General features: G+C 30.2%; 6 protein-coding genes and 1 long non-coding RNA gene across 13 annotated transcripts; 6 read left to right on the forward strand and 1 right to left on the reverse strand.

Annotated features, from left to right (window-relative positions):
* The first annotated feature begins 1,059 nt into the window (after positions 1 to 1,059).
* LOC123012673 (uncharacterized protein DDB_G0283357-like) lies at positions 1,060 to 2,824 on the forward strand. The gene is made up of 2 exons (XM_044410744.1): positions 1,060 to 1,895; positions 1,946 to 2,824. The coding sequence occupies exons 1-2, from the start codon at positions 1,109 to 1,111 to the stop codon at positions 2,677 to 2,679; spliced, it is 1,521 nt and encodes a 506-aa protein (XP_044266679.1). The 5' UTR covers positions 1,060 to 1,108; the 3' UTR covers positions 2,680 to 2,824.
* Positions 2,825 to 4,336: 1,512 nt separating this feature from the next.
* On the forward strand, positions 4,337 to 7,143 carry LOC123012672 (calponin homology domain-containing protein DDB_G0272472-like). Of its 5 annotated transcripts, none has more exons than XM_044410741.1 (14): positions 4,337 to 4,506; positions 4,555 to 4,706; positions 4,768 to 4,786; positions 4,843 to 4,957; positions 5,011 to 5,062; positions 5,120 to 5,237; positions 5,288 to 5,531; positions 5,577 to 5,621; positions 5,668 to 5,895; positions 5,949 to 6,160; positions 6,511 to 6,566; positions 6,677 to 6,724; positions 6,839 to 6,989; positions 7,038 to 7,143. In XM_044410741.1, the coding sequence occupies exons 1-14, from the start codon at positions 4,408 to 4,410 to the stop codon at positions 7,044 to 7,046; spliced, it is 1,548 nt and encodes a 515-aa protein (XP_044266676.1). In that variant the 5' UTR covers positions 4,337 to 4,407; the 3' UTR covers positions 7,047 to 7,143. The 5 variants fall into 5 exon arrangements, with proteins under 5 accessions (XP_044266676.1, XP_044266674.1, XP_044266673.1 ...); XM_044410739.1 differs by lacking the exon at positions 7,038 to 7,143 and adding an exon at positions 6,246 to 6,463 and having other exon boundaries at positions 6,839 to 6,978; XM_044410738.1 differs by lacking the exons at positions 6,511 to 6,566; positions 6,677 to 6,724 and adding an exon at positions 6,246 to 6,463 and having other exon boundaries at positions 4,338 to 4,506.
* Positions 7,144 to 10,550: 3,407 nt separating this feature from the next.
* On the forward strand, positions 10,551 to 12,443 carry LOC123012674 (cytochrome P450 4c3-like). The gene is made up of 6 exons (XM_044410745.1): positions 10,551 to 10,765; positions 10,810 to 11,010; positions 11,064 to 11,249; positions 11,302 to 11,681; positions 11,734 to 12,148; positions 12,200 to 12,443. Exons 1-6 carry the CDS (start codon positions 10,597 to 10,599, stop codon positions 12,358 to 12,360), a joined length of 1,512 nt encoding a protein of 503 aa, XP_044266680.1. The 5' UTR covers positions 10,551 to 10,596; the 3' UTR covers positions 12,361 to 12,443.
* Positions 12,444 to 12,532: 89 nt separating this feature from the next.
* LOC123012627 lies at positions 12,533 to 16,210 on the forward strand. Of its 2 annotated transcripts, XM_044410667.1 has the most exons (5): positions 12,533 to 12,683; positions 15,188 to 15,437; positions 15,491 to 15,556; positions 15,604 to 15,861; positions 15,909 to 16,210. In XM_044410667.1, exons 2-5 carry the CDS (start codon positions 15,423 to 15,425, stop codon positions 16,026 to 16,028), a joined length of 459 nt encoding a protein of 152 aa, XP_044266602.1. In that variant the 5' UTR covers positions 12,533 to 12,683; positions 15,188 to 15,422; the 3' UTR covers positions 16,029 to 16,210. The 2 variants fall into 2 exon arrangements, with proteins under 2 accessions (XP_044266602.1, XP_044266603.1); XM_044410668.1 differs by lacking the exon at positions 12,533 to 12,683 and having other exon boundaries at positions 14,546 to 15,437.
* On the reverse strand, positions 14,081 to 15,066 carry LOC123012629. Its single transcript, XR_006413225.1, has 3 exons — positions 14,977 to 15,066; positions 14,675 to 14,915; positions 14,081 to 14,505 (listed from the first exon to the last, which is right to left on the reverse strand). It is a non-coding gene; the product is annotated as an uncharacterized LOC123012629 (long non-coding RNA).
* A 130-nt stretch (positions 16,211 to 16,340) lies between the features above and the next one.
* On the forward strand, positions 16,341 to 18,994 carry LOC123012628. Its single transcript, XM_044410669.1, has 4 exons — positions 16,341 to 16,498; positions 16,550 to 16,612; positions 18,441 to 18,701; positions 18,758 to 18,994. The coding sequence occupies exons 1-4, from the start codon at positions 16,493 to 16,495 to the stop codon at positions 18,845 to 18,847; spliced, it is 420 nt and encodes a 139-aa protein (XP_044266604.1). The 5' UTR covers positions 16,341 to 16,492; the 3' UTR covers positions 18,848 to 18,994.
* A 1,767-nt stretch (positions 18,995 to 20,761) lies between these two features.
* On the forward strand, positions 20,762 to 21,634 carry LOC123013277. Of its 2 annotated transcripts, XM_044411711.1 has the most exons (4): positions 20,762 to 20,788; positions 20,973 to 21,035; positions 21,093 to 21,356; positions 21,448 to 21,634. In XM_044411711.1, the coding sequence occupies exons 1-4, from the start codon at positions 20,771 to 20,773 to the stop codon at positions 21,520 to 21,522; spliced, it is 420 nt and encodes a 139-aa protein (XP_044267646.1). In that variant the 5' UTR covers positions 20,762 to 20,770; the 3' UTR covers positions 21,523 to 21,634. The 2 variants fall into 2 exon arrangements, with proteins under 2 accessions (XP_044267646.1, XP_044267645.1); XM_044411710.1 differs by having other exon boundaries at positions 21,093 to 21,560.
* Positions 21,635 to 21,656: the final 22 nt, after the last annotated feature.

Here is a 21,656-nt window from a genome sequence, read left to right on the forward strand (position 1 = left end):
TTATCACTAATAACGAGTTAGAGTGGTTTTTGAAAGTATGTTTGGGTTTCTGCAAAAAATAAAATAAATTTTATTTTATCTTTAACCCACATTGGTTTCTTGTTAATTTTTTATTTCTTCTAAATGGAGGAAATTGTATTCCTTGAATACGATTTGGGGTCACTAAATTTTTAATGAAACAATAAATTATTTCGGAAAACTACTTTCATCTTCAAGGAAAAATTACAACTTGTCTTGTTGAATGTAAAAATGTTAATGAAGAAAATACTTTTGCATCAATATTTTCTTATAACGTCTTTAAAAAAAATCTCTCCAACATTCACTACAGGTTTGCCTAAAGTTTATAACCATAAAGTTCAAGCTCGGTCGTGACAGGTCAGGTTAGCTTTTTTCAATTACCAAAACTACATTCTGCTTTACCGTTTCACAAAAATTATCGATCGTTCTTTTAATTACTAAAAATCTACCTGTTTTGAATACAAAAGAAAGGATAATAAACTCGTTAGCATAATCTGTACCACTTTAGAAACTGTTGTACCAAATTCAAATAAGTTTCTTTATCATCGCGTCAACAACCATTTATCACCTTTTTGGGTCATTATGCAAATTGCTTGTTCTTCTTCGAACCAAGCTAAGCGTTTTTGCAATTAGTTGGTTACACAGTTTATTCCAGAAAGAAATATTTTATTACAACTTTGGCTCAAATTTCCTGAGTTTGCTTTTTATTAGCGACGTTTTGACAACTAATTAGTATTTTGATTTGACTGAAAAATGTGCAACTGTCGACAGGTGATAAACGAGCGTTCGATTAACTGAACATTTTTCCTGCTAAATTGGAATTTTTGGAAAATAGATGTAAATTTTGTAACTGTCGCGTACATAAAATTAATGAAGAATTTGTTTTAATGCCGAACAATAACGGTCCAGAGGCCTTGACCCTCGGTTGCAGTTCTTGGAGATGTTGCTACAAGAATATATATCTTATCGATCTCAGGACCGGTTAAAACACTCCGCTCCTTAATAATATGGGAAAAAATTACATATAAACAAGAACTAGATATAAAATCCAACCAAAGAGTTCATCAACTTCAGTTAAACGTTCAGCACCATGTGGTCAAGATGTTCGGTGGTTTTTTGTTTGTTCTTGACTGCCCAATCAGCGGTACTCAAAACGAGAAATATTCCCGTTGAAATTGTCTACGATAGAACCAATCCAGCTACGTATGGAACGAGAAATTTAGACGCGAAAATACAATTATCATCAGACGAATTACTCAAATTGAAACTTAGTGATGACATTATCAACGCAGAAAAAATTGATTTTGAAGAAGAGGAAGCTGGAAGTCAACATGGGGTGGAAAATTTAAATGAGAAAAATCAATTGTCGCCTGAGGAAATCGGCCAGTCGGTGAAATTTTCAGCAAATGCGGTGGAAGTTGACGAAAATGTTAAAGCAGCCGTTGCTGAAGCTTCGGAAAATTCCGCACAATCAGGGAATTTGATTGCTCTTTTGAAAAGGGCAGAAGAGATGGCCTATGCTGGCATAAACACAATTAGGGAGAATTTTGATAAAGCTTCAGAGAGTATACCAGGGGCCAAACCGACTGCAGAAGCTTGGGAAAAGTTAAATCAAACCCTGCATGATTATTTCAGAGATCAATACAAGAGTGTCCTTAGTTTGAAACAAGATCAACCAACAAATAATAATACGAGTCAGAATCAAAATCAGTTCATGCAAAACTTGATCAATGGTTTTCAAGCGATTTCCAATAATTTCATGAGTAATTATTTTCCCCAAAATGGGCAAAATCAGAAACCGACTGGGTCCGAGGATGAACAACAACCACAACAGCAACAAGGTCCATGGCAGAGCTTTGTCAACTTTTTCCAAGGAGGTTAGTTATTTCCTATTATTAATGAACAAATTTTAATCAAGAAATTTCAGGAATGAATCAAATTATAAACAATATGAACAACATAAACCGCCAGAATAGTACCGGTCAAGAGGACACTGGAACCGATAGTAACGGCGGCTCAAACTTTATCAACACCTTTGTCAGCTCAATCCAGCAGTTTTTCCAAGGTCAGGGGAGCCCAGGAAACAACCCCATTCAATCTATCAACCTTAACCAAAGCGACACCGGAGTCACCACCAACGCCCCCGGATTTTTCCAGGGCGCGATCAACCAATTCAACCAAGTGGTCAATAACTTCCGTCCTTCTACCTCCGCCAGGCCTCCGGTCCAAGGCGATGAAGGCTCCTCAACCACGCCGGGGAATTTCATCCAAAGTATTGGTCAGGCGTTCCAGAATGTGAACATTTTCCGGCCTCCAGGAGGTCAGGGGGGTCAAAACCAGCAAGGGGGCTCTAATCCGATTCAGTCCATTGGTAGTCAGTTTGGCGGACAAGGTGGTAACGGGTCGAATCCGTTCGTTTCAGGTGCGCAAGCGATTGGAAGTCAGTTTGGTCAAGCGATTGGGGGTCAAGGGGGGCAAAATGGATCGAATCCGCTGGTGTCGGGGGCGCAAGCCATTGGGAATCAGTTCCAACAGGCTATTGGGAATAAGCCGGTTGAAGGGGGTACAGGAGAGGTTTCCACTGAGAAGACTAGGACGGAGAGTTTGGAGAAAGAGGGAGAGAAAGTGGAGAAGAAAGAAATGATGATGACAGCAGAGTAGAAGAGGTTCAAAACAATAATGAAATTAGCTTTTGAAATGGATTAATTTATAATTATTTATTTTGTAACACAAAACATTTGTGGGGGCACTGTTTGTTCCGATTGGTTCTGTCGATTTGATTGGAATAAAATTATTTTATATAAAATATTTGTTTTTTATTACACAACGCATTTTGGAATCTGGATAATTTTTATGTTTTTATTTGAATTAAATATTAGTTAATTAGGTAGACGGAATATTTTATTTTATTATTAAAAACTTAATTTATTAAAACAAATTGTACACTGCTGTGTAATCTTACACTTATGCAACCCAACACTCAGTTTATATAGTTTATAATTCAAAAATGTTTCATAAAAAATGATTTTTATAACTAAGACAAATATTACATCTAATACTTATTTTTCCCATTAATATTTGCGTTTGCGTTTAATTGAAAAGTAGGTTTTTTATTATCGAGAGAACGATAACTTGAAAAAAATAATTTCATTTACAACAAAAATCCAGCAGAATTCTAGTAATTTCAAAAAAATTCTCCCAAAATGTCAGTTATTCCAATAATCCATTATAGTTCTGTGGTTTTCAGATTAATTCCTACAATTACAAATTTTCCTGTAAATCAAACTTAAATTTCGTAATTAATTCCAAAATAATTCCTGTAATTCTAAATTAATTTCCATAGATCTAAAAAATTCAACGTAATTTTGAAAAGAAGTTATCTCCAATATATCTAAAAAGTATTCCGGTAATGCTAGAAATATTGTAGTAATTTACTAATAATTTCAGTAACTTCAAAAAAATTTAATTGAAATTCCAGAAATTCTAATAATCTATCCTAATTTGATTGATTTCCAATTAATTCCTATAATTCCAAATAAATTCTGTAATTCCAACTTAATTTTCGTAATTCTAAAATAAACTAGTCAAAACGAAAAAGGAGCCACGTCTAAAAGTCTGATTGTTTTTTGGAGTAAATAATATTTTTATATAATAATAATTTTGTTGTATTGTATGTTTAATTTTAAGATTACTGGGTGGTCGCCAACCTTACTTTATTAATGTTACAAATAAGATGGCTCTTTTTTCGTTTTGAAGAGTTTAATTTTAATAGTTCTAAAAAATTCAACATAATTTTCAAAAAAAAATTTCTGATAATTTCAAAAAGAATTTCACTAATTTCAAAAAATTCAAATAATTTTGGTACCTACTTCAAAAATAATTCCAGTAATTCTAAACAATCCAAAGATAATTTTAATAGTTCCAAATACTTCGAAATAATTCCAAACAATTTGCACTAAGCTTCAAAAAATTGTACAACTAATTCCAGGTCCCTTGTGTATTACAACTAAAAAAGTTTTTTCAATTTTTTTTTACATTTTCAAAAATATATTAGTTTACCTCTTGTTTCATTGCAATTTTTATCCCAAAATGTTGTAGAGCACATAAACAAGAATTGTGTAAACAAAATTAAAATTCCACGTGTTTGTAAACGGTAAGAACAAACTATTGTTCTTGGTACCCAAAATTTTCAAATTCTTTTAAATGAAAAATGTTCCTCATAAATCACTGATGAATTGTTGGCAGTCAATAGAGATTTGTTCCAAATGTATTGATAGTAATGTGGCATTAAACCAGTCCTAAATTAAAATAGTATGATCTAGAAAGCTTCAGTGTTGCGACAGTGTTTTGCTAATTGAGGTGCGACACCAATCTCAATGTTCTCATCAAATGGCTATAGAATTAAATTTTGTAAAATCGGATAACGAATCGTGGGGCTTTCGCCTCACTGGTGGAGCCGAATATGACGTTCCACTTATTGTGGTCAAGGTACAAATCTTTTCAGAACAAAACAATTCCTAATTGTTTCGTACACAGGTGGCACCAAATAGTATTGCCGAAAATGGGGGACTTAGAGAAAATGATATTATTGTCAGAGTAAACGACACCCCTACCATCGGTATTACGCATCCTGATGCCCACGATTTGCTAGTTTCAGCGGGAAATAACTTAACTTTAGCAGTTAGGAGGTAGAATTTTATTTCATTGCAATTATATTTTCAATTAACTTATTATTTTATTTTTTTAAAGAGATTTGTCTTCAACGTACGTAAGTATTTTGAATTAAGTTTAGTAAGAAGATTAGTAAGTGCAATAATAATTCAGGAACAAGAAAATAATGAAGAAGTAGAAAATATTATGCAAAGTTGTATAGAAAATGAAGAAATAATCGAAGATGAACGACAAGTGCATTTTGAAATCGTGAATCCCAACCAGTTAAGTAAGTCAAACTTATAATAAAGTTTACTTACACCCATTAATTATTTTTATTAGATGTTGGTGACTCTGTGGAAGAACAAAATAAAACTCAAATAATAGCACAAAAGTATGTCCTTTTGTAAATATTCCAGTTATAAGAATTAAAATCAAATAACATTTTTAGAGAAACTAAGTCTTTGAATGCTTCAGTTCCAATAGTGGAAGAACGAAAGTGGTCAACATTTTTGCAAAAACCAAAAAATCCAAAACCTGTAGTAAAAAAACAAGAAGACGCTCCAAAAGTAAATCAATTTTAATTAATTAATTACATGAGTAAATTTAATTTTGTTAGGGGGAGCCTTACAGAGTTATAATAACAAAACAAAAGAAAAAAACTCAAGATAAGAACAAAATGAATGAAACAAAAGTGGACACTAAAGAAGAAGTAGTTGAAAAAAATGAAGAACTTGAAAATGTTGCATTAGAATCAAATGTAGCTGCTGTTCAAGAAATTTCAGTTCGGGCTGAAGTTACAGAAGAGGGAGAAATACGAATTGAAGATAAAGAAAGTGAAGAGAACAGTGATGCAGAAAAAGGTAATTGAACTCGAATATTTTTTTAATTCTAATTTCAATTTTTAGACGTGTCAACTGAATCCAATAATAAGGAACAAGCGGAGAAAAATGGTGAGTTAAAACTGTATTACGTGATTAATTCTAACTATTTCTGTAGCTGAGCTGGAAAAAGTGTTAGAAGAAAAACTTGCCGAAGTTCAGAAACAGTTACAAGCTTTAGCCCAGTTACCTTCAACAATTCAATCAACAATTGATGCTGTTACTAAACAATTAGCAACAATTGTCCATATCACAACGTCATCGGTTGCTGAAAGTGAAGATAAAGCAATGTCAGAGGTTAATTCGGAATTTGAGGATGACAAAGCTGAACAAGCTGTTACTGAAGGTATGGCAAAAATGTAAACATTTTAATTTTATCTTTATTGATATTAACTGTAGAAAGTTACGTCTCTTCCAATCAAGACGAAGTCTTTGGCGAATTAGAAGAAGAAAAACAACTCGATGCCGAAATGCAACAGTCTGAAGAAACAGAAATGTGCGATGAAACCGTTGAAGTGGAAGAAAAGCAAGTCGATCCTGAGGAAAGTTTGACCGAAGAGGAGGAAGAAGCCAAAAGATTAGAACGCGAGCTTTTGGAAAAACAGCAAAAGGTGACGATTAGGAGCATATTTGCGAAATTTTTGTGTTTGTTTCAAGAAAAAATAAATAAAACATTTCAAAATCAAATTTTGTTAGGAGCGAGAACAATTCGAGGAGTTCAAGCAACGTCGTTTGAAACAAAAACCAACCTTACCTTTAAAACCTATTGAGCGTCCCATAATTTTACCAGGAGGTCGGAGATGGTCTCAACCTGATGACGCATGTCCATCTGCTCGACATCCAAAAATGTCCGATGAAAAAATTGCAAATACTATAGAGACCTATTCCGAAGTAATCGTTGGGAAACTGAAAGGGTAGGCAATTATGTTAGTGTTTTTAACTGAATGGGTGTTAATTTCAGGTTAACCATTGGAACCAAATCTGGCCATGGTCCGACAAAAAAAAGCCTATTTACAGGTATTGTCTAGGTGTTTCAGTTAAACATTAAACCACCATTTCCTGAATTTTCAAACTTTGGTGGTTTATGATGTTTGTGTTGTGGCATGCTTTCAGTTTTGTTGTTTTAGAGAGTCCAATTGTTGTCTGGTTCCCAGTAAAGCGGTCGCAACGAAAAAGTAAGTATTTGAAAACGCTTTTAAAAAATTGCCACCACTAGAAATGTATTATACAAACGATTTTATAGAAATGTAATAATCATTGATGTGTAGTGATGTTGATATTTGTTACAGGATAAACTTTTTGAAATATCAGCCTCCACCTAAAAATTTGGATTATCTCCAACGATCCGATGTCTACAAGTTAGTTCATGATCTTGAACCACCCGTCAGAGGGATTTCTAGTAGGGCCTCCAAAATTTTAGCAGAGCAAGATTATTATCAGGTATAATAATCTAATTCTATTATTATTCTTAATTATTTATTTCGTCAGGCTGGATAATTATGTTTCCAACAACCTCACAATTTTTGTTTGTTTAATAAATTGTAGTTAAACTGTTGTATTGTTGAAAATTTGCAAATAAAATACATTATTTGTTGTTTTGTGTTTTTATCAAAATGAATGTCAAATTAAACTTGGAGATAAATTAAAAAGATAAATAGAAAAAATAATAAAGGAAATTGTAAGTGGTAAAATAATAATTAATAAATTCAAATATTTTAAACAGTCAGAATGAGTTTGAGAGTGTCACATTTATATTATTATACATTTGTTGTTTAATTTTTTGTTGTTGATTTCTCTAGTACCTATATAATTCCAATTTGTTAATAAAATATTGTTTTGGGTTTTTGATGTGTTTATTTTTATCTAGCTATTACAGAAAAGGATGTACTTAGAGAATAAATTTCGGTTTTGCTATCAACCGAGTTGCAAAAAATTCTCGATTTTGACCTGCTGACTTTGAAACATTTCGTTATTCATTTCTAGGTAATTCCTCGCGATTCTCGAAACATTATCTTTCTGGATGTTATAGTTCAGGCTTATAGTGGAAAGAATTAGCGTTATTATTAGCCAAATACGATACAGACGCAATTGTCTCCACTATACAGGCTGGTTTTGAAATAACAGACAAAATTGTACAGGGTGATATCATAACAACAAAAAAAGTCTTAAACTCTCTCGTGACACGTGACCTAGAGTTGTATTATTTTCTCAGTTACAATGCGACTTAGGAAGAACTTTATGAAGGCTTTTTTATTCTGTATGCCATCATTTAATAAAATTTTGCCTATTATTTAAAAATTCCTTATACAGGTGTCCCGGCAAGTTGAAAAAGTCCATTAGTGACCTTTAAATTAAATTAAATTTAAAAAAATGTGTAGGACATTGATAAATTCTAATCTAGTGCTTCACCAAAAATTATTTTCAATCATACAGCATGTTCCAAAAAATAAGTTGTGTTTTTTTAAATATAGCACCGTATGCTGCTTTGCATTTTCGGATAACAATGTTTTACGCTAAACTTTTATTAGTCGATTTTGCTTAGTTTTAGAAATAGGACTTTGTTTGACGAAAATATGCACTTTTTTAAAATTACACAAAACTAAGACAGCTAGAACAAATTTTTTTCTCAGTTCTGCAAAGAAGAAAGTACAAGATTTAAAGGTGTAGCAATTTTTTAGTGTTTTGCATTTGTAAAGATTAATAAATTAAGAAGTTTGTTAAAAGCTAAATAACTTAAAAAATTTAAATGGAACTCCCTATTTTTATTTTTGCATCTAATTGATTGATAAATTTTGTCTTTCCAAAAAAATACACTTTTAATGTCTAGAATTGATAAATGAAAAGACATTTAACATTCAATATTTATTGTAGCAACAATGCCTATCGATATCTGAGCATTTTTTAATACTATAGCAACCATATACCATATATAAAGTATGGAACCAAACGGTTTTATTTTTAATCATTTGCCTCCAGAAAATAATAACTAATTTAAATTAGAGTAATATAAAAAATGTGATCGTATTTTCAGAACGAAATTTTGTTTTGTTTTTGAGTTATGCGATTTTTTTGTCAAAACTGCAATTTATGTGCAAAATTTTTTTTGAAAAAATTAAATATATAGCAGATAGTTGTAATCCTTAGAGTATAGCTTTTATGAGAAAAATGATTCTATAGTGGGTTGCCATTTAAAAAAATTATTTTTTTTGTAGAACTCAAAAACAAAAGAAAATTTTGAAAAATGTTATTCTTGTTAAAACATCACATTTTTATAGTACTCTATTACTCATCAATTAGTTTTTTCAAAAAATAAATAGTTTAAGCAAAAAACCTTTGGTTCCATATTTTTTATTCACCTGGTAGTAATTCCACCACGGATCAGTTTTCCGTTGATTTATCCACAGATTGTAAAGTCGTTACAAATACTGAAATTCAAATTATTTTATTGTAAAAATAAAGAATAATGGATTTTGTTTAACACAAATGTGATTATTAAACGATATTTCTTCCATCTCTTGTGCATCTGTGCACTGAAACAATAGTAATTTTTTACTACTGAAATAATAGTATTTTTTTTTAATGTTTAAAGTTAAATATTTTTTTAGTTATTGATTCTAAACACCTAAAAGTAAATAATTTTTGAAAGACAATTTAATAATCTTTTAAATACAAAAACAGTAAATAGGGTGTCCCATTTAATTTTTTTAAGTTATTGAGCTTTTAACAAACGCCTTCAGTTTTTTTATCTTTGCAAATGCAACACACTAAAAAAAATGTTACAACCTTGTAGCTTGTACCTTCTTCTTTGCGGTAGCAAAAAAAAATATTTCTAGATGTCTTAGTTTTTGTGTAATAAGTAAACAAACATATGGTGTTTCATTTAAAAAAACACAAGTTTGTATTGTAACTTATTTTTGAGACACGCTGTATACTTGAAAATAATTTTAAGCGATGGACTAGATTAGTATCTACCAATGTCCTATATTTAAATAAATATTAAAGGTCACTAATAGAGTTTTTCAACTCGCCGGTACATCCTGTATAAGACGATAAGTATTTATTTTTGAAAATCAGCTCTCAAAACATCTATTGCGACACAAAATAACGCTTCCTTAATTTTATTGGGTCGGCGATAAAAGGCAAAATATTAATCTTTGGTAACATAACAAGTCTCGAGATAAAACATTTTCTTGCAAATTAATAATTTTTATCAGTGTTCGGTTCAAAGTTCTGAATGTGTTTGGATTCTCTTTTTAATTATCTCGATGTTAATGAATCACATGAGATTTATTATTTCATCAGACGCAACATCCATGAACTGAGAGATAATCTTTTACGTACAGTCCAAGTATTGAACCCTTGTTTCTGATATGTGCACAACGGAGGTGTGTCACTGACGCCCACTTTTTAATTTGTTTACAAACTTGCTGTTTATGCATATCAGTTATTACAACGATTTTGGAAAAACTTCAATGATCTTTGTTGCTTGACGAAGAGTATAACTCCACTTACACTTCTTGAATGCTAAAGTTGGACTGTTAACATGTTTGCGACTGTTTTTTGGCAAATTTTTTTTTAAAAAATATTTGAGAAAAATTCCAATACTTGCATACTTTATGTCACAGGTTGAAAATTGGTAAAAAAAGACTACTGAATTTTTAGAAGAATTGTTTTGTTTTTTTTTTTAAACGGATTAAAATAATGCAACAGCATTATCATTACGATCAGGATACACAAGTCCAACTTTAAAAATTCTTATTTTAGGAGCAAGTTCTAGAAAAATGAGGTTAAACTTTGTTTTGTATTGGCATAATTAATGATAGTATAATAAAAATAAACAATTTTTAGTAAAACGTTGTTTGTTCACAATTTGCCCCCTCTTTGCTCTTAATCTTGAAAGAAGATCATTGTTTTTAAAATACACGGACTTTGTTCGATTTATTAGGAAATCGTCGATGACAGTTAAAAATACGGATTCTCCTCGTACTATAAAAGCGAATTCAATTGCCTCTTGACTTAAAACAGTTAACACTTTTACACCTACAACATGAATATCATCCTTGAGTTTTTCTCAACTTTGGTTGTGATTATAGTGCTATCTTGGTGGTACTTCTTCTTGAAAAATTACAAAGTTGGTAAATTTTTCAAAAACGTCTCCGGCCCTCCTGGTGTTCCACTACTAGGCAATGCGCTCGACTTCAAAGATAAAACCAAAGGTAAGAGAAACATTTTTGTTATCACAATTCATTGTAAATTTTAGGCGCTTTGCCTGTTTTTTTCAATTATAAGAAAAATTACGGCGGAGTTGTTAAAATTCAAATCGGACCGTTCCGAAAATTGCTCCTAATCTCTGATTATAAATTTCTGGAATTTGTCTTAAGTTCAACGAGAATCATCAATAAATCACAGAATTATAAAACTATGTTGCCGTGGCTAGGGACTGGGTTACTCACAAGCGAAGGTATGGATTTTGGTGTTTATATTGATTTATTTTGTTCAAATAATGTACTACAGGAATTAAATGGAAAAAACACAGAAGAATTATTACACCCACGTTTCATTTTAAAATTCTTGAGCAATTTAACAATTCCTTCGACGCTGCTGGTGATGTTATGATCAACAAACTTAGGAAAAAAGTGGGGTGTGAGAGTGTCGATATTTACCCTATTGTCACACTTTGTGCTTTAGATATCATTTGTGGTAAGATTTAATTGAATCAATTAAACTGTATTACATTTTTACGTACCAATAGAAACTGCAATGGGTACTACTATAAACGCCCAAGACAACGAAGAATCGGAATATGTTAAAAGTGTCAAGGAAATGGGTCGAATTATCATGGAACGTGCAATTTCTCCACAAAAAAGTAACGAATTTTTGTTCCGTTTCACTAAAGACTACCAACTTCAGAAGAAGGCCTTGAAAGTCTTGCACAATTACACAAATAATGTGATCAGAAAGCGACGAGAAGAACTCTTGAAAGACCAAACATCGAAAGTTAGTGAAAATGTTATCGACATAGGGATTAAGAAGAAAATGGCATTTTTGGACCTACTTTTGCAAGCTACTGTCGACGGAAGGCCTCTAACTAACGAAGAAATAAGAGAAGAAGTTGACACTTTCATGTTTGAGGTAGGTTCAATTAATTTTTTTTTCGTTTCTGGTTTCACTTTTATTTATTTAGGGACATGACACGACGGCTTCAGGCATAAGTTTTGCACTGTATTGTTTAGCCAATAGTCCTGAAGCTCAAGAAAAAGCATACGAGGAACAAGTGGCACTTTTTGGTAAGGAGAAGAACCCTAATGTGGGCTACTCCGACTTGCAGGAGATGAAGTATTTGGAGCTTGTGATTAAAGAAGCGCTTCGTTTGTATCCCTCGGTACCTTTCTATGCCAGAGAAACCAACCAAGAAGTCGAATTTGGTGATACGAAAATCCCGAAAGGTGTTAATATCATGATTTTCGCTTATGGCATTCACCGAGATCCTAAGTATTTTCCTGAGCCGGACAAATTTGATCCTAGCAGATTTGAAACGATCGATGGCAAATTGCCTTATGCTTACGTACCCTTCAGTGCTGGCCCTAGAAATTGCATAGGTAAGGGCAAAGTCAGCATAGTCTCGAAAACTTATAATTTTATCGTCACAGGGCAAAAGTTTGCAATGTTGGAGATGAAAAGTACAATTTCCAAAGTGTTGAGGAACTTTAAACTGTGTCCAGCGACACCTCATCATACGTTGGATCTTGTGGCAGAAACTGTACTTAAATCTGATAATGGGGTTCGACTCGCGCTGATGGAAAGGCAATAACATATTGTTATGTCTGTTAATTATCAGTATCTAATTTTTGTATATTTTGTTATTGTTTTAATAAATAAACTTATTATTTAAAACTGCATTTTTTGATTTTATGAAAAATTACGAAGGATATGTTTATGAATAAATAATAGTCAATAGACAGTTATTGATTATAATACAATAATGGCTTATAGAGACCTCAATAATTAAAATGTTTTTGTTTACAGTTTCAGTATCTCAAATATTTTTAGGATTTCTAAACCGTTTTGAAACCCCAGTAATCCATATACACAGGTGTTCCAGAACTCGCGCCCCAGAAAAAAATGTCATATAAGGTAAGATTCCACGAACATAGAAAAAATTTCTATCTATAAAAATTTTGAAATTATGGAAGTTTAAATTTTGCACTTTCTACACTACTTTTATTGGCAAACTTTTTGTAGCTTTATGCTTTACTAAATAATTATGAAAAAAACATATGAAACATATACAAGATCATCAGTAACACTAAATAATACTTAAAATCGCACATAATTGGATTGGAAATAGTTCAAATTGCTTTATTTTGATAGAAAACTTTTGTATAAGCATTTATTTTGTTAAAATACACTGATTTAGGTTGATTTCTGTATTGAAATTGAGCCAAATCGATTGTAAATTGCACACATTGCTTTATTTTGGCATAAAATTCTAATTTAAGCAATCGTTTTTATAAAATACATTGATTTAAAACGATTTCTGTGTTAAAATCGAGCAAAATTGGATTGGAAGTAGTTCAAATTGCTTTATTTTTGTAGAAAACTGTTACTTAAGCATTTGTTTTGTTGAAATAGATTGATTTAGGTTGATTTCTGGCTTAAAATCGAACTAAATCTTTTGAAAAGAGCACAATTTGCTTTATATTGACAGAAAGCTCTTATTTAAGCAATTATAAAATACAATAATTTAGAATGATTCCAGTGTTTAAATCAAGCAAACTTGGATTGGAAGTTCCTCAAATTGCTTTATTTTAGCAGAAAACTGTTATTTAAGCACTTATTTTGTTAAAATATAGTACATTGATTTAGGTTTATTTCTGACCAAATCGAATGGAAATAGCACAAATTGCTTCATTTTGGTCTAAAATTTAAATTTAGGCAAAAATACATTGATTTAGAATGATTTCTGTGTTAAAATCGGCCAAAATTGAATTGGAAGTAACTCAAATTGCTTTATTTTGGCAGAAAACTATTATTTAAGAATTTATTTTGTTGAAATACATTGATTCAGGTTGATTTTCCTCTTAAAATTAAGCCAATCCATTGGAAATAGCACAAATTTGAACTTAAGCAATTATTTTTATAAAATACATTGAAGGAAATAAAACTTAAAGTTGCTACAATCGCTTTTAGTTCTTATTTTAATTGTTATGCTGAAGATGATAGTACTAATGTTGTATTGAAACGTCCATTTCATGTAATCGTGTTGTATAATCGAGGATCTATAAGCCAATTTAAGTTTTATTTCTTTCAATAACTCAGTGGATACGGAAAATAAAAGAAAATATAAAATACATTTAGAATGATTTCTTTGTTAAAATCGAGCAAAATTGGATTGAAAATTGCTCAGATTGCTATATTTTGAAAGAAAACTGTTATTTAAGCAACTATTTTGTTAAAATATTAAAAAAACATAAAAAAATGTCAAATATCAAAAAATATTTTTTTAAAACATTTCTTTCATGTTCCTGGCATCCTATCTTACTTGGAATTTTTTTGGGGCGCGTGATTTGAAACACTTTGTTCTTTAAAAATTTAAGTAATTTAATTTTTTTTATTTCAAATTTTTAAGCTCGTACTTTAAGTTAAGTTTCGTACAAAAAACGCAGAAAAAAACACTTTTTGGTCGCTTTATTTTAGCCATCTTGTACTTTTATTATAGTCATTAATATTTTATTAACATTTTCAAAATAGGTGAGAATAGAAAAATAAATATTTTAAAATTATTTACAGTAACTTTCTTCATATTTATGAGTTTTCTTCATATTATTTCTGACCTCAGCGATTTTCAAAATCCGATGCCCATGCTATATTGCAGTTACGAAATTTTAGAGGTTTTTAGAGAACTTTTATTTGCGGATTTTGGGTTTACCCGACAAGTCACATCACATTTCAGCACCTAAATCGAAATCTTTGTAATTGTTGGTATAATTGATCTCTAATGTAATAAATATCAGAAATTGTACGTTTTGTAATTCATTTATTTTATTTATAAAAATTAACTGATAAAAATTATATTGATAAAAGTACACAAACTGAAACAAAAACTTTTATAATCTTTTACTTACAATCGCAAGAATGGAAACTCAGCATATAGGCTTGTAAGCAATTTTACGAAGAACCCCATTAAATCCCTCATAAACTAGTTTGGTAAGGCGAAACCATAAAATCATGTAAATATAACATAGCAAATGAAAATTTTGAGTGTTTGTAAGAATTTAAAACGACTATTACACACGTCGTCCTGAATTAATGTTGGGTTCGGTGTTGTTACTGTTATCACTTATCAGTAATGTTAATCACTTTTCCCTAGAACAATTTTTCCAAAAATAATATTGCTTAATGATTCAATGTCAAAATCATTAAATACCTACTTAACACTTTAACAATAATTTCATTTAGTAAAAAAAATATACAAGGTTTAGTAAAGAGACTATAATGTTTATAGGCCAGCCGTAGAAACTGCATAATAAATAATAATAAACCACAAAAGTATTGTAGTCTTATCATTAATTGCGCTTTTGGGATTTTAGTGTTTGTTTTTGAGTAATACATCTAAAATTAATAATCTTTGTTGGCAGTGATAAAGCACGCTATATACCTACTGTATAAGCAACACGTCTGCAAGTAAATTTCAGTCACAAAATATTTTTTTATAAATTTTTCTACGATTATGACTAACGTCTAAATGATTGATTAAGAGATAGTATACCTGAACATCCAACCTGTAATTCACATTATTATTTTTTATTTGTTGATAAGATAAAAGATATGTGAACAGCAATGCTGGGTGGTGTAATCTAATTTCAAGTAAAAATGGATTCTAAAAATGTAAGTACACACAAAATCTATACAATTTAATTAAAACGTAATATTTGAAACAGGCAGTTCCTGTTATAGGATGGCAGTATTTGTGGACTTATGCCGGAGGACTTAACATAATAGAAGAGGTAAAAACTTTAGTGTCAAAACGGTAATAAAACATCATTTTTCCCAGCTTCTGGATATAACAATAATAATTTTTATGGCTTTTTCCGGATATTCAATAAAAGCCAACATCTTCACTTTTGTGGTGGCTTTGGCATCGATTTATACAATAATTTTCACAGCTTTGCATATACGAGGTGTTATACGGAGGTCCAGATTACCATGGTATTGGATCGAATGTATAGCGGTTTTAATTATTGCTGTGGCTATAGTTGGTGTTTCGTCTCTCGTTATGATGGATTTCACAAGAGGATATGTCATAACAGGGGTACGAATAGTACAAAAAAATGCGAAGATATGTTCATCTTTTTTTAGATTATGGGCTATGTTACCGCAGGAGTCTATTTTATCGACACGTTTGAAAGATACAAAGTTGCTATTACACCAGCCCCAAAATATGCATGGACAGTACCAAACATGCCAGATTTGGAGTAAAAAAGTACATTCCATTAAAACGAATAACAAGAGACAGTTTATCTATTTTTAGGGCCAACTTGGTAACTTTATCTAATCTAAGTGTTTATAATATAATATTTTAATAATGTTGAATACAGTTTTACACATTAACTTTTCACTGTATTTTTAGAAAAACTGTATAAAATTTTATTAGTCTTGTAGCTCGAATTTCCGCAAATTTCCCTTTCCTCCCACCGTCTTTTTTTAGAAATAACTTGAAAACTTCCTGGCGCAATGCCATACACTTGTTTCGTTGAAATAAATATTAAAGTTGAAATGTTATGGTTAGTTAACTAACATTTGCGAGCATTGATGCATATGACTTCCACAGTTGCGTTCAAATTACCCGGTTTTACGCGACCTTTGAAAAATAATTTATTTTGATAAGATTAAAGCGATAAAAATGTTGAGATAGTGTTGAAACAGTGTTGTGTAAAAACAAAATGGGGGTAAAGTAAAGAATTATTAAATCGATATACCATTACATTGATTTATTTCAGACCATTGTTTATGGTACTGGGCACATTAAAACCTCGCAAGGGATAATAAAAATTGCAGAAGCAGTGAGTATTTTTTGAATTATGTGTGGAAGGAAGAAATAGTTCAAATAGCATAAAAATTTCCGTTCCACTTTTATGGAAAATGTGTTATTATAATTGTTACGAGCGCATTTAATGAGGCATGTTGACGATAAAGTTGTTTGTGTAATGTGTACGTTGTTGAGTTCTTGCTCATGCTCTAATATGATTGTTGTGCTATTTTTCAAAATTCCAATATAGATTTTAAGTATAAATAATAATATTAATTGAATGGGTTATGATCTTATTTAAAATTTTTTGCATTCTTGTGACTTTGAAGAGATTTTTTTAATTTAAAGCAAAGTAAATAATAATGCTGCACCTACTGTTTAGATACACATTTTAGGCAAACTCAAAATATGGCAGATTTCAGTTGATTATGGTATCTAAACATTTTCTCTTCTTGGTAATGAAGTTATGTAACAAAATTATAAAAACGTTGTGTTCAATCTAAAATAAAGGTTTTTTTTTTCTTTAATTAATTGAACAAAAGCATAAAAACAAAAAAATATCAGTTAGCTAATTAATAGCTATTTATAGGTACGTAATACAGTAGAACCTCAATGAATCGAACCTCTATATTTGGACATTTCGATAAGTCGAAGTGATTGTCTGGTCCCGAGCATTTACTAATAGAAATTAATATAATTTTTTCTCGAACCTCTTTACGTTGAACAAATTCCCAGTCCCCGCAACGGTAAATCTCCACAAGTGGAATTTTTTGAATTTCCCAAAATTTACGTAATGTGCATTGGATAAATTTTTGTGTATGTACGTTTTTTCCGTTTGTTTACAGAAAATTCAAGGCCTGTGATAACTTTGTATCAGACAGTCTTTGATAAAAGATTTTTTTTTCACCCTGAAGACATCATTTATTCTTATTTAATGTTATTTATTGATTATGGCTCTGCTTGAAACAAAAATTCTGGGCATACACAAAAACAAAATTTCTTTTCATAAAAGTGGTGTAAAAGTATTGAGCGGGGAGGGGACGAATTACACAAAAATTTAGGTAAATTTTAAATTTAATTCTCAGTTATAATACCATAAGTAAGCAAAAATATTCTACAAGCTTTGACTACGAAAAACAGACTATTCCAATGAACCAAATGGCAAATTTGTCATAGCAAAGTTGAATATCCAGTTATATTTTACCACGAGTGAAATATGCGCTGGTATTTGCTATTGCTAGGATACAAAAGTAAATCTTTGCTATTTTATTGGTTAATATTTTAAAAAAGAGAGGTGAATTGAATAGTCAAAAATATAAGGTTTCTTGTAGTCCCTGAGGATAGCTATCCAAAATTATAGCCGAAACATGTAGCAAGTTATTATACCAATAAACTTTGAAAAAATAAGACCTAGAATATTTTCCTTTATCAAAAATCAAAAAATCTCTCCCCAAAATGATTCACTTAATAATTAAATATTTATGTTCATATTAATAGTGCAATTTGTATTGTCAAAATGGTACTGGAAGATAATTATTGTTAGAAGAAATGACATAACTTCACGTTATTTTCTGCTTTATTTGCATTCAATTGTTTTTGATACCTTTTACTAGAATTGCTAGCTGTTAATTTAGCATAATTTTCGGAAATATTGTATTAACATTTACTTTGACGAAACAACAAATTATTTCAACAAAATCAACTATTGCCAAACACCATATTGTGTGCATTATCTTTTATGTTTATGTAGATTAAAGTCGTATATGTACTTATATTTTACCGGTCATTGAAAATAATTATGCTGAGTGACATTATTATAGCATGCAGGAGTTGTTATTAATATTTTTTATTTTTTTTTGCAGGTAGTTTGCTTCATAGGTCTTATCTTAATAGCCATAGATGGATGGTCACGCGATTTAACAAATGCATATGTCGTTGGTACAGCTGTTGGTTTAGTAATCTCTTTCCTCCTATTGATACTTCATATCACAAAAGCAGGAAGACCTCTTCAGGGATTTTTAGCATTTCAAATCTACTACAATGTGGTTTTATTTATATACTTATTAGTAGTATCAGCAATAATACTTTCAGAAAATTACAATAATCGATACATGGCTGGAGGGGTATTACATTTTTCATAAAATTCTTATTTCTTCTTTTTTAAATTTGTATTTTTCAGAGTTTTGGAACAATTGCATGTGTGTTGTATTTGGTGGATGCAATTGACTGCTACAGAACTGATCCGTCACCACTGTTTTGTTTTGCGTAACATTTAGTAATTTTGACAAATTAATATGATTTAGTGATTTTATATACGTAACAGTTTTTAATCCAGAAGAATGACTGCCATCTTATAAAATTACCATTTTAAACTCCACTGTATTATTTGGTTTAAATATATTTATTTTTACTAACATTTTGCAATATTTAATAATAATACACCATAACCGCATTCTATCGTAGAGACAAGTTTTCACTTAAATTGTGAACAGAATTTTCTGACATTTTCAAATTATCGTTTTTTACATTGTTTATTCATTTAAGTAAGCACGTTGTAAGTTATTACAAATTGTTATACAGGGTGTTTACAGTCTTGGAGTTGAAAATTGACCTAGTAATAGAAGAGTACAGAAATACTGTAACCGAGAAAAAATTCACACAATTGTTATTATCAAGAATGTTATTTAACTCCAAAATATTGGTACACGGTTTGAGGGTCACTTGAATAAAATTGTGTGTATTGTTGCAACAGACAAAAAAAACGTATCCATGACAATGAAAGAGAAAAGTCACTTCATAGTTTTGACACTGTCATCATTTGATTTGTTATTGCTTTAGTTTTTATCAAAATTCGAAGATCTTCTGTTTAATCTCTTTAAGCGAATGGTTTCCAACAGGTTTGATTCGTTTTTCTTAATTTTTCTCCAAATTTATAAACATGTATGTCAAAATATTAAAATAATAACTTGGTGATGATACTAATGACCACTGTTGCAGCCGAAGCAGCAGTTCTCAAACAAATAGTGTAAAATGAATAATTTCCTTTAACAACGTGAATTTTTGTTTTATATAGCGTATTAGTTTCTTTTACCGTGAATATCATCTCATTTAAATTTCAACCTCAAGACCGTAAACACCCTGTATTAATCAACAAAAAGTGGGTATGTATTGTGGTTTGGATACTTTGTATGTTCAGGTAAATTTAGATGTTTTCTATAACAATAATCCTAATTGATAAAATGATAAAAGGAACTCCAATAAGTGTTTCTCAGAATGATGAATTTTGCCAAAAAATAATTGTTAAAAAATATAATACCATTATGATTTAAAACAAAGGTTTAAGATTTAAATTAGGATAAAATTCAACTACATACGAGTAATACAGGCCGATTCATGTAAGATGACAAGCCTTACAAAAATACAAACAACACAAGATACATTCTACATGTATGTAATAAGAATAAGTATGTGGAATGTATATTGTCTCGTCATCTTACGAGAATCAATCAAACGTATCTATGATAACGATAACGATAGAAGTCCAAATATATACCTACACAAATATTATAAATGTTAGAAATTGATTAAAAAAATACAGTTTTTAAGGCTAGCGCGTTTTCCTCTAAGACTTATCTTTTTCTCAAAACAATATTGTGTAAATACTTTAAACCTATGCTAACAAAAGATAAATTCTATTGCTATTTGTCATGTTATGATATTTAGAAGTTAATAAATCTCTAGGTTTGTTGTTAGAATGAATGAATTATTTTGAATAAAATTTGGATAACACTAACATATCCACATATCCGGACTTTTGTTCAATTCCAGGCGTATTAAAATTGATATTTTTTTAAAGTGTTGGATTTTAAATATTACTTATATTTTATTTTAATAATGTTACAACTTTTAATTTTTGTGTTATTTAATTTTGAACAAATAAATGTGTGATATAAAATTAAGTAATAAGTGAATAAAAAAACATTGTTTTATTATTAAAAGAAAAGCTTTAAATTAAAACTGAATTTGTTCAATATGTATGAAAAGGCATTAATTAGTTTTCACTTCTTATTGACAAATATTTTTTAGTCGGAAGTACTTAAAACGATAGATAAGAAAGATAAAAGATAGTAGATAATGACTAACTTTATATAAAGGCATGGTCAATTATTTTTTAACAATTCTATTAGCGAAAATGTCTTCTGATAATGTGGTAAGAAATAATTAAACATTCCTATTTATTTATTAACAATCATAGTCTTTTTATTTTTAAATCGAAATTAACAGACATTTCATTCATTCTTAATTTTTAATTAAGTACTTATCTGTAAAAGCCATAAATTTAGGTATTACTTTAATCCTGTTATAGATACATTTTTGTAATTTGTCTGTTACAGCAGCAAATTATTGGCGTTGGGTACTTGAGTACAATCCAAGGAGTGTGTAAAATAGCAGAAACTGTAAGGACAAAACTCTGTCAAGTTAGCAAAAACTTAAAATATTTTTTTGTTATGTAGATATTCAGTTTCATAGGAGTTTTACTAGTAGGAGTGGATTATTCAGGGTGGGTTGTAACCACATTTGAAGTAGCAGCCTCCTTTTCCATAATAATTGCTGTGATTTTGTTACTTTTATATGTCACTGGAGTAGTTGAAAAAGTTGGTTTTCAATGGAACAAATTCCAGTTTGGAGTTCATATCATATTAGCAATTTATTACATAGTGGCTGTAGCACTAGTTTTGCATCATGGTCGAGGGATTTCTAAAGTAATTGCTGGAGGAGTAAGTAACCAAATTAAAAACAAAAACACCAAAATCAAAAATAACCAAATAACCTTCAAATTATTTACCTATATGATTTTTTTAATTTCAGATTTTCGGGCTCTTCGCCGTAATTGCACATCTCCTTGATGCATTTGACAATTATAGGAAACAACCACTCTTCTAATAAAAAAACTTTAATATTACCAAAATTAAATATTAAATTTAGTATTTAACATTTTAAGTCTTTGTAATTTATTTTTTACTTGTTTTCTATTTATTTTACAATTATACAATAAATAATATGATCTTTGTTTTTAA

This window comes from Tribolium madens, unplaced genomic scaffold, assembly GCF_015345945.1.
Source record: "Tribolium madens isolate multiple individuals breed KSU strain unplaced genomic scaffold, Tmad_KSU_1.1 Scaffold_96;HRSCAF=242;Tcas5.2_LG5, whole genome shotgun sequence".
NCBI lineage: Eukaryota > Metazoa > Arthropoda > Insecta > Coleoptera > Tenebrionidae > Tribolium > Tribolium madens.